At 42.5% G+C, this 12,598-nt stretch overlaps 1 protein-coding gene across 1 annotated transcript in view; it reads right to left on the reverse strand.

Moving 5' to 3' along the window:
* cspg4 (chondroitin sulfate proteoglycan 4) overlaps nt 1-12,598 on the reverse strand; it is a 66,201-nt gene that overhangs the window by 19,641 nt on the left and 33,962 nt on the right. The window contains exons 2-3 of the mRNA XM_072672411.1: nt 6,183-6,346; nt 592-4,131 (exon numbers count right to left, since the gene is read on the reverse strand). Coding sequence (XP_072528512.1) covers nt 592-4,131; nt 6,183-6,346 — 3,704 coding nt within the window. The remainder of the gene's footprint in view (nt 1-591; nt 4,132-6,182; nt 6,347-12,598) is intronic.

Below are 12,598 nucleotides of genomic sequence, written 5' to 3' on the forward strand. Positions count from 1 at the left end.
CATCCAACATCCTATCCTCACTAAGGCTCTTGTCACTGAATGCAATGAAATCCTCACAGCAGTGCTCCAAAATCTAGTTGAAAGTCTTCCCTGGACGGTAAAGACAGTTATTCCAACAAAAGCAGGATCAAATATATATTTTTTAATGGTTGATATCAGACAAAAGAATTAATGAGCAGGTATTTTTCCATATAGTGTAGAAGCAGATCACAAACAGTTCACAAAAATTAAACATTAGTACATTTCAGTAACCCCAACACTTTAGTTGGCATGTGCTAGCGTGATGTCTCCTCTGGTAAATTTACCACAATTTATCACCTTATCAGATTAAAAGCAGACACTCCAGCTACTGCTTTCATGTGTGAAACTAATTAACACTGAAAAAGGAAGCTGCATAACATATCAACCACATATTTATGTCAAAATTCTTGCTCTTTTGAAATTTCTGAATTTTGTAAGTCAGTGACATCAAAGGGTGGTGCACTCCATCTCATACCCCACTTTTCCAGTAATGAGCATTTTATACCCAACTGAGTCAAGGGCCATTAAAATAGTTAACACAAGTGGCATTGAAAACGTTAACACTCTTACCCTCAGATGATCTCGGTCGATGACGGAATGCTCCCCTTCATATGCGATGATCTGTTGATTGGAGGCGACCTGAGGTTCAGACAGATATCCTTGCTTGAAGATCTTAATTCTGAAAGTTCCTTCCTCCGACAGGCCTTTTGTGCGCACAGTGAAGGTGAACGAATCTTTGGATCTGAGGCTCTGATCGCTGTGCTCATAAGACACCACTCCTTTCCTTAGATCCTCCTGCGTGAATCGACTGGCCTCAATACCACTGACTATAATCCTGCCATCGCTGGGAGGGGAGGTTACATCATACACAATTTCTGCAGCATTTCTAATGTCCACATTGGATTCTGTGCCCAAAAGACTGGTGTTCAGAGTCTTGGTGCTGCCGTGGTCCATGACAACCATAGTATTATTGACTACATTCAGGTATGGCTCACCTGCCTGCACCTGGAGCAGGGCTGTTGTCTTGTGCACACCGTCAGACACTTGAAGCTGGAAGCGTTCACGATCGGCACCATTATGGACAAAGAGAACTTTCCCATCTCTCAGGTCAGCTTGTGTGAAGCGGTAGAGGGGTTGCGATGGGTCTGAAGATAAGACAATGCTACCTGAGAGAATTCCCATTCGAACATAGACCAGCTGGGTGTCATTAAAGTCAGAGTCGTCATCCCGGAACAGAATATCATCAGTGGTCAGCAAACGCTGCCCATTTCTTACCACGTTAAAGGGTTTATTGATGACCCTCTGAGGTACGTGATCATTTCTGTATTGAATAGCTATGTTAAATATTCCTCTGAGCACCTCCTGTCCTTCTGTGCTGCCCTCAGCTTCTTCAAATACCAGAAAGCTAAACTGGTCGTGGCTGATCTCTGAGCCATCATGTTGGTAGATAAGCCTGTTCAAGAGTAGGTCTTCATTACTGAAAACCCGGATTGCACCCTCAAACCTTGGCACGCCGGGAGGGGAGTCTCTGATGAGATGTCCATGCTTAGGGTCTTCAACAACTCTGTATACAAAGTCTGTAGATGTGGGAGTCTGCACCCAGAGGTATTCTTTATTTAGGATGTTTTCATTACCTTCCAATACCACCAGTTTCTCGTTGGTCAGGGAAGGAGCATTGGAGTCAGCTTTAACTTGGACTGGATAGGTGTACACTCTAGAGTACTGATCTTCTGCAAATACTTTAAACTGAAAATTGTCCTCAGCATCAACAGCCCTGCGGATTGCGGGTCTGTAACTGACATGTCCATTCTCAATATCCTGTTGAGTGAAGTTCTCTCCAACTGACAGAGCCTTATCTTGCAGCATCAAAGCACCAAGTGCTGGATGCTTCCAAATGATGTATTTTATTGATGCTAACTGAATATCCTTTCCCTTCACCACAGCCTCCAACTCTGCTTGCTTGATGACTTTTGGCTCACCTTCTGTAATTACAAGAGGAAGAATCTTGGCTATTCCTACCTGAGCAGGCATGATCTTAATTATAAACACATTGTCCGGAAGCGTAAACTGCCCAAGGTGGGCATTAAAATGAACAGACTCAGTTTCGGTGTCTACCAAATCAGTTGAGACTGTAGTGATATACCTCAGTTTATTCTGCTCCAGATCAGACTGATGGAATACAGACACTCTCTGTGGCACACCGTTATCTCCAATGATTTGCAGTTCTCCAAATCTCAAAGGCTGTGTCACATTGAATATGATATCTCCATTCCTAGGAGTGGCAGACACGGCCAGGTTTTGTATCCCAATGGATGAATTGCCTCCCTGAGTGAGGAGAAGTCCAGTGTTGGTCACGAGGTTCATCTGTGGTTGTGTAACCGCTAGTTTAAAAGTCGTCGACTGGCTGATCTGATCCCCGTCTGAAACCTTCAGGGTGAGTCCAGCGACTGAGCCTCCACTGTGGACATAGTTAATGAGTCCATCCTTAAGCTGTCTGCAGGTGAACTGTCTCAGGCTCCTGCCAGGATGCTGTGCGTTCTCTAGGTAACCGTTAGGATTTGGTTCTGAGGTGACGGTTACAATCAGCTCATCACAGCGGTTATCTGAATCGACTATTTTGATCAGATTAGGGTTCAAGCGGGTGCGTCCGTTTGCTGTGACTGCAATGTCTCCTCCACTAAGCTGTGGGATGTCATTGACAGGGATTATTTCCACTGGAAGCACATACTTCTGAGGAGTGCTCAAACACTCTGGCAGCATGTAACCGTGTGTAACTACCTCTAGCTGAATTTGATCGTTATACCTTTCATTGCCATCATGGAAATACTTAATCTTCTTATTCACCACGTCTAGGAGTGTGAACTTTTTGGTGCGCCTAGTGTTGATGTTCAAATCCACAAGCCCGTACCAAGGATCACTCTGAAGGGTGAAGATGATCTGTGATTGTCGGATCCCTGCAACATTCAAATTAAATGTTGGGTTGAGGTTGGTGATGTCAATAGAAGCTTCTCCACCCTCAGGAACCAGCAGAGGGGTGACATCCAAAAGTTTCGAGACGTTTCGGAAGACCTCTGGCGTGTCCTGAGTTGGGTAACAGTGTCTTTCATTACTGCCACTTACGTACGTGATCCGCAGTGGAGCTGTAGTTGTGATTGGCTCAACATCATAATAGCTGGAATAATCATAATCTTCTCCCTCACATTTCACATTAACATCTTTAGTTATCAAAGCATCCTGTAGGCTTCTGTCTTTTTGGTTCACCTTGATTTCTCCTAAACAGCCGATAAAAGACTCAGATGTGATCTCCTCCTCCATACGATTGAGGTAGCTGTCACGGAACACGTCTTTCATTTTCCCCTGGATGCCTCCTAAGTACAGGTTGCCCAAAAGGTCTAGTTTTTCTGATCCATTCAGAGGGAGAGCGACAGACTCACTGTCCACAGTGACCTCAAAGGTGTTTGGCTCAATCTGCATCTTTATCCTGTGCCACTGATCATCGTCCAACTGTACTTTCAGGTTGTTGAGGACCACCATGCCGCCGCCCAGGTCTACCACACCTTTTAGGTGACCTCCTGTCATGCCCAGAGCAATGAAATCAGACTGGTGACCAGGGTGAAAGAGAAGCAGTGCATCCTCAATCGTAGTTTTCATCAGCAACTCCATGTAGCGTGAGCCAGTGTTGGCCCTGGTCCAGGTTGGGAACGACACAAAAGATTCTGGACTGACAAAGCTAGTGGCCTCCCCGTCTCCTGCTTCAAACTCATTACTGCAGCTTTCTTTGGTGTCATGGCAGACGGTCGCCTCTGAGGACAAAATATCAAACTGCTGGGACTCAAACTTGATGTTGCTCATGCAGCCACGGAGGAAAGGGACAGCAGTGCTGAGGTATTCAACGTCCAGATCTCTCACACCTCCAAGGAAGACGCCCATATCGATATTGAGGTCCTCCCCTCCTTGCACTTCGATGGAGGTTGTGAAAAGGTTGTCCACAGTCATGCTGAGTTTGGTTCCCTTAAGTGTAAGAGAAACCTGGTGTTCCAGAAGATTATTTAGTTGCACACCTGTAGAGGAGGACAAGACTACTTCACCTGATCCCATATCTATCCTTGCCTGTGGAAACAGAAACAATAAAAATTGTAGCATTAAATATTTATGGCTTTAATATTAAAGTCAATGTTTCATTGAATTACATAATGGACAGTTAACCCTCCTGTCATATTGACCTACAGGAAATATATAAAGAGGTAGCCTGAGATGCATTTGAGCCACATGTTATAGCAGTGTAAACACATCCGTCACTCCAAGACACATTCCACAACCAAAACCCCTCCTAGTACAATCAAAACACCAGTAATAATTGCAGCACAACGAGCAAATTTGTATATATTATCCATCACAGCAATCAGACTTTCAGTGTGACTAACTAGAGACTACCAGGCGTAAAGTGCAGACCATGCTCGTTTGGCAAAGGAAGGGGAACTCAAGAAACTGATGATTCCCGACAAGAGCTGATGATTCCAGAAGTCAGACCCCTGCTTTTGCCAGTCAGAGATTGAGCATAAGACCAACTAGACAAGAAGGAGGAGATGGGATGGTGATCATGGGAAGGAGAAGGGAGAGAAGAGGTTTTATGGTGTGTGTAGTAATGGAGAGGAGGCTCAAACTTTTAGTTTTTACATAACTCCATTGCATGTGGGCTAAAATTGTCCAGATACTAGTCACATGAAGTGACCAGGTGTGAATGGGCTCAGAGGTTGAAAAGATAAGCAATATGAGCAGAAGATTAACAGCCCAGGAGGTTCTGGAACACATCTTTGATCAGGATAGTGAAGGAGAGGAGGAAGTGTCTTAAAGTATGAAATCGATTCTAATCATGATGATAAATTGGCAAATGATGAGGGTGAGGGTAGTTGGACCTACAGCCATCAACTTCAAGAGACACAAAAAATGGGGGTAAAAAGAGGAAAAGGTATGCAAAAAAAAGATGAACAAAATAATAAAAATATTTAAATAAAAATAAAGTATGATCTGTAAGTGGAGAATTTTACACAGAATTACACATAATATGGACTAAATTAATATTAAATGAGCTTAAGACAATATCTATGGGAAAACAAATATATGCCCCTCCCCCCTTCTCACTGTTAAACATTTATTTATGAGCTTAAAATGACTGCCTCTGCAGATGATATAAAGAGGAATTCAATGTAAAGAAAAGTGTAGAGGAAATGCCTTTTTAATGGAGAATCTCACAGTACGATGAACAATGAAATTGTTTTGAGAAGCTCCATATTGCAACATAATTCATGCATTTCATCCATGGCAGTATATCTATACAGTCTATACACACTGTGAGACCAACCATTTTCCCTCAGGGCCTGAAAAAAAGAACTCAGGTCAGTAATTCGTTCCAGCTCCAGAAAAGATGTTTTCCATATGTGATGAGCAGAGTAATGAAGCATAGCCTGATTAAATATAAAGCAGCTGAAAATACGTCTGACTCATAAGAACACCATTCAGGTTGACCACAAACCATGGTACTGTGCATCTGAAAAGGGACATGAATATTTGTCGCTTGGAAAGAATTGGTGGCTCAATTTTTTATTAAACCTCCATAAATTTAGCAGTGGTTTGAATTTTTTTATTACTGTGGTTGTCGATATAAAGATATATTTATACAATCCTATGGATAGACAAATATTAGACTTCATGGAATTCAGTGGGTTGAATATTTTATGTACAATTACTGTTAAAGTAATTACATTGACTTTTTGAGTGACTTACATGTTACACATGTAGGTCAATGTTGTGTTAGGAGTCTTGCAACAGATAACACCACTACCTGCCACTGAGTTACAACACCATGTGGGAGACCAGGGTTCGATTCCCAGTCTGGGTGACTATGCTGCGCAACACCAATAAGAGTCCTTGGGCCAGACTCCTAACACTACATTGGCCCACCTCTGTGATATGAATAACCTTGTATGTCGCTCTGGATAAGAGCGTCTGCTAAATGCCATAAATGTAAATGTAAATGTAATGTCTTGCCCAAGTACTTATTGGTTTAGCATGGTGGACTTGCCTGACCAAGGAGTTGAACCTTAGCACTCTACACCAACCACAAATTGTGGTCTTGATAAACAGAGATTTGAGCTTCTTACCTGCAATCTGCCATTGTACAGCTCCAAGGACAGGTAGTCTTCATTACCAGCCGCAAGGAGGAGGAGCCCACTGCGTCTACTCGTCTTGAACTGGAGCGACAGTTGAAAGCTCAACAGGTCCTGCACTGCATCTATCTGACAGTAACTGTCTCCGAAGTATGAAACTGCAAGGAAAAAAAAGAGAGAGAGCAAGCATGAGGCAATGAAGCACTTTTCACTTTCATGGAATTCTGTAATAGAGTCTGACAAACAATTAGCTGTTAATGCATTAGGAAACTGAAGGGGTTCGCCGCAGATGCAGTCGTTGGGTAGACTTCCATGCTGATTCGATCTTACACAGCTGCCGCAAACAAAAGGAAAATTGGAAAGGTTGTACAAACTGCTTCGAGGATTCTCTCTCTAAGCTATTAGTCAGAGCCCCATGGGAGCGCTTGGCCGGCAGCACTGCTGCAGGATTTCCCAGGCTTGGGTTGTGAGATTTCAGACTCAGTGCTAATTCAGCCACCTGCTTAGCACAGAACCCCTCTCTTCTCCCTCCGCCAGTACAACATTCTCAGGAAGTGAATTGTTTCCCATCGCTTCCACAGCTAAACTGGGCAACAGAGCAAACTCTTATAGACAAGGCTTGTTTCCAGGGCCTGAGCCAAGCCATATAGACTAGACGGACATTTCACAACTTCCTGCAAACGGTAGGGACTTGAAGACGCTGCTGTGTAACTTTCTGGAAAGCCCCTACATGTGCCTTCAGCAAGGACCAAAGGGTAAGGGCACAAATGCTTAGGAATAGACTTTTTTTATCAAAGAGAATGGAAAGCTTCACAGTCTCTATTTTTTCTTTTTGTTTTTTAAACTTTCTAAGAATAAACCTCACCAACTAATCAGTAAAACTGGCCGTTTAAGCGTGTATTTCAAGGGATGTTTTAGATGAATATAACCTTATTATAATATTAGCCTTTCTGCATCTACTAGATGGATTCACACACTTATTTCAATGTGAATTACGCTTTATTTTAAACCTACTAGACATCTGGACTGGTTTCACCTTGAGCAACACCTACAATGTTAACCACAAGAGCATTAAGAGTTATTTCTTTTCTTATTGTTTTCATTATTTTTTCATTATTGTCATCTGCTGAACTCTGAAAACTGTGCGCAGCGCTCTTGGTAGTGGGAACAATAAAACTGACTCGAGAGCACAGTACTTAAATAGCGCACATAAATAATGTTAAAGGCAGCATAATACGAACTGAAGCCGACTTTTATCAGCATGCTCAGACTATTGTGATCAAAGCCAACCCATGCACTCTCTTCCTCTGTTTCGCTCGCTCTCGTTCTCTCTCCCATGAACAAAGCCATGAGATAAAATGTTTAAAGTATTACCCAGTCACTGCAAGCAGTTAGCCTGCTTCCTATAGTCAGTCACACAGTTAGAGCTCATGGCTAAGCAGAGAACACTGGATCCCTCTGAAGAATATTCAAATAGATCACGTGCAACAGCGTTCGCTTTGAAGATCATGCCAATGGGCCAGTGCTGTACCATGGTCCCTTTTCAAGCTTGAAAGGCTTATACTGGGTTTTCTTCATGCCTCAACCTTGAACTTATGCTCCCTTTGCAACCCATGTGGTACATCTCTATTTGACATGTCGTTCATTCCTCGCTTCATATGCTTGTTCTTCTCATTGGAATTCTTTGTTGGTGTGAGGTTTCCCTTTCTTTTTTTTGGTGGGGTGGGGGTGGGGGGTTGTGGGAACACTCATTATCCCGTCAGTCTCAGTTATGACTGACCAACCCAACTGCAGTACCAGTCAAAAGTCTGGACATGCTTACGTATAGCACAGCTTTTTTATTTCTGACATTTTCTACAGTTCCGTATAAAAGTGAAGACCTTAAAGAAGCAGTATGTGAGAACTGACTGATTACTTGGGCTCTGTACAATCCACACTTTACACATACATTTCTGGACAAGCTACAGAATCATCTCTGAAAATGGAAGAAGCATGTGGATTGTAGCGGTATAGTGATATTACAGGATAACCAGAGGTCTTGTTCACACTCCACCAGCTGTTAGCAGCATTCTGAGCCTCGGGTAGCAATGATCACAACGCTATTCTCCCTATTACAAGTCAGTGGAGCATGACAATGATTGTGAAGCTGTTATTGTAAAGGTTGAAATACATAATGTATATGCATAATAATAACGTAATGCATAATGTTGCTTTAACTCTATGAAATAATGCATTTAACATTGTGCAGTGACTGAAATGTAAGAGAATATTTTAGATGAAGAAACACTTGCATTCAATCACATATGTTAAAAGAAGTAATGGATTACATTCACTTGAATTGTTGCCATATGACTACACTATATTATATCAACATCATTTCTATTTATGTAGATATGTCATCAGAATTGAATGAAATAATTCAATGCCACCTTTGTTCCAGTCTACAGCCAATGCAACTGTTTCAAATACAAACATTCAGCAACAGAATAACACAGTTGTTTACTGTCACTTTAAAAGGTTGAGATTTATTGTTTAAACGCTACCCAGCCAGCACAGCATTTCTTATTCTGGCCTTGCTAAAAACACAATACAAAAACGGGCACCTATAACAGCAATGCAAACAGGTACAGGGAACACCAGTGTTTAAACAAGCGTAAAGTCTGCTGACATGATTCTGGACACGAAACAGCTCTGAGAATTAGCATTTAAAGTGGAAAAGTCAAGTGAGGAGAGAGGATTCTCCTCAAACATGAAGTCAAGCATCTAATGACATTTTGGTCATCACATTTTGACTACTTCATGCCTGATATTTTATTGGCCATGATTATAGTGGTGGGAATACACAGAGTACTTTCTACTGGCATATTCTGTCCTGTAGCAGTGGTCAGAAGGAGGCCCACCTTACATTAGGGATTGGCCAAAAAGAGTAAGAGAGAGAGAGAGAGAGAGAGAGAGAGAGAGAGATTCCTAAGTTAACTAAAAGAATCACAGTCAGTTTCATTATCCTCATGGCTCTGCTTTTGTTGGGCTAACCACAGTGGAGAGACTAGGGGATAAAATATGAGAGTGACTGAAGCCAAATAATTCTGCCTGCTGTTCTGAGCTTTATACAGCCTCAGCGGCAGAAGCAGCCTGCTGAACTGAGCATGCCCCGAGTGTGAAAGACACAATGGTTACTCTCAGCAGAGCTAGTGTGTGTCAAGCTGGAACACATTAAACCTCTGAGATTATAAATAGGACATGTGGTTAAGGACCTTGGACCTTTGCTGGAGTTCACCGTGTGCCACTCCACATTTTTGTTCGCTGTGTTGAGGTAAGACAATATGGGGAATAAAAATATGATAAACTATGTAAGATGGAACAGCCAAACAATTGTTAGACAATAGATAAACTAAGATCAAACAAAATCGTCTGATTTGCAATCTGCAGTTTGTCACTATGCAGTTACTATACACAGACTTGTTGTTTACAGGCACCCTGTATATTTGATCTGTCTTTGCTCCACCCACACGCCAAGTGGCAACTGTTGAGGGCTGCAACAACTGTACGGAATATTAAATAAAGATTTTATTCAACTTAATGAGAAACTGTTGTGCAGAACATCCATTTTGTATGGGCCTGAATGCAATGGTCCAGCGGAACAAGGCGTTGTCATTATGACCAGAGGATTGCTAGTTCGAATCCCAGTCATACTGCAAGCCATCAGCAGCCAGGGAGAGCATAATTGGCCATGCTCTCTCCAGGTGGGTAGATGGCACTTCCTCCCTACATCACATCACACCAGTGCAATGCTGCTCGACACTGGCGTCAGCTGACCAATGTCTGCTGGGCATCAGCAAAACCTGGAACACTGCACTCTCCTACAAATGCATTGGTTGCTTCAGCGTTAGTTTGGAAAAAGAGGCGGTTTGGAAAAAGACCCTGCATTGGACCCCCCATCCCTCCCCACATAGGCTTCAGACAAGAAAGGTGGATGTGTGGATTGACACTAGCAGGATAACACTACTAGGATATACTGAAGACAATCATGAAAACATTAGATACAACACAGTCCAGCGTGGTAGCTTGGTTAATTAGAGCCTGGTCTAAATTCACTGTGTTGAATTAACTTCACAACAGTTTCTCTAAAACTTCCTTTTGTTTTCTTTTGTGGGCGGAGCATGCATAGGTTGGTCTTGTGATGATGCAGTTGTTTAGTCTTATAATATGTTACAAGTGTATCACGTTCATATCGCCTCCCTTAAAAGAGAAGTATCATTCATCAGCAGTATGGACAGCTTTTCTAAATGTTGTATGCTGTGCTATGCAAAATTAAACAGAAGAAATCAGTGTGAGGTTGCATTGTGTACACATAAATCATAACAGAGTCATAAACATGGGGTCTGTTATTTGCCTGCTGCCTGCAGCTGGCATCAGGTCTGTCCAGGTTTGGTAAGGAAAGCCCGATAGGTTTTGAAGCCAGGCTATTTTAGTCAACTTGTGTTGGCTAACATGTTGGAAAAGAGAGATTATGTAAGACAAATATAATAGCTAACCCAAATAAAAAGCCAGACTTTGTGACTTAACTTAAAATATATATAATTATCATTCATATTATATTATATATATAGGGATTTACCCACTCCCACTCATCTTTGTTGTCTTCTGTTTTCTGTTTGTGTCTTCCTCCAGACACAATATTGGGATCTGTAGTAGGAAGCACTGAGTCTCGAGTGTATGACAATATGTGTCTTTCTGATGGATCAGATGGCACACCACTGAACACTATTATCTTGCTGACCACATCCAGGGAAGCATTGACTAATTGTGTGTCCTTTGGCTCCAGCCAGGCCAGATGGCTATGATCTGATGCTTGGTCCAGCTTGTATTTATAGCATTCAAAGGAAACGGAGTGTCTTTCAGTCTCCTCTATGAACGAATCTTCCCCATTTTACAGCCCAACCCAAACCCGCCTTGCTGCTTTCAGTGGCAGAACACATGTACGGAAGGCGAACAACCACTGATTCAGGAAGCAGACAGACATTTGGAGCTCTTTCAGTTCGCGTGATCTGGCTAAGAGAGTGAGTCAGAGCCCATGAAGAGTCAGGATTGTTTCTAAAGCTTGGGCTTTTCAGCCAGGCTGAAACAATCAACTAACAGCTTGAGTGGAGTCCAGACATTCCCATCCCAATAGCTGAGAGTTCTTCAATGGTTTGAAAAGCATTCAAGATGAATGTAGATTTGTGAAGTATGTTTTGAGAGCACAGTACTGTCTTACTTTTCTTGCATGAACTCATCCAGCTAACTCATACAGAAATGTCATCTTTTGAAAATATATTCTGAATGACTCCACAATTTGGGCCCCATTTGTGTCCCAGTGACATTTACAAATATGTATGTGAAGCATGTTTTAGGTGACTTACAATATTAATACAGTCATTTTTTTCTGTCACAGCCCCTAGAACTATCTTTACCTTTACACTGGCCTTGAAATATAAGTATTAAAGCTTTTCAAATTTTTTTTTTTGCATCAATATATAAGGTCAACACCTTTTTTCATGAGGCATCCATTATAGGTCATGAATACTCTACATTATTGTTGACCCATTCACTCAATCCTATTACCCACACACATATTCCCGTCTATGGAATATTCCACCTATGTCACAAGACACATGTTCAATGTGAAGTTGCGTCATCTGTATCATGGAAAGTAAGAAAAGTAATGGATCTATTCATTCGCCTCCCTGGAATCACTGGCCTCAAGGCCGGAATGCCCCCTGGATAGGGCGCCAGTCCATTGCTGGGTACCATACACACCCCTATTCACTCACACCTAAGGGGCAATTTTGTCCAAGCCAATTCACCTACTGTGTGTTTTGGGAGGTGGGAGGAAACCAGACTACCCGGAGGAAACCCTTGTAGAAGCAGGAAAAAAGCAGCAAACACCTTACAGAGCAAAGATCGAACCTACAACCACAGGCCTCTGTGTGGCACACACTGTCTGTGCTATCATGCTGCCCTCATTGTTTTTGCTTTACTTTCTTTTTTCCAATCCCTGTTCATGTAAACTCCCCCTATCACTACCAATGCCCCACCCCTAAGAGGCTCTAGACTAGCACAAGTCTCCTCTGACACATGTGAAACCACCCACCCCCCGTCTCCGATACAACAGCTAACAGACGGCTGTGCTGACCAACATCTCATTGGGAGTGATGTGAAGAGGAAGTTTCGTCAACCCACCGCTGAGAGAGCATAGCAAACTGTGCTTCTGGACTCCAGCTGCTGATGGCAAGCAACATGACCCAGGATTCAAACCAGCGGATCATGGTGGCAGCACCTTAGTTTGCTGGACCACATTGACCCGATGATGTTGATAAGTCTTCCCTTTCAGTGTTGAGTCTGATTTTGCTGTGAGGACATTATTTTAA

Source organism: Salminus brasiliensis, chromosome 2 (genome assembly GCF_030463535.1).
Source record: "Salminus brasiliensis chromosome 2, fSalBra1.hap2, whole genome shotgun sequence".
Taxonomy (NCBI): domain Eukaryota; kingdom Metazoa; phylum Chordata; class Actinopteri; order Characiformes; family Bryconidae; genus Salminus; species Salminus brasiliensis.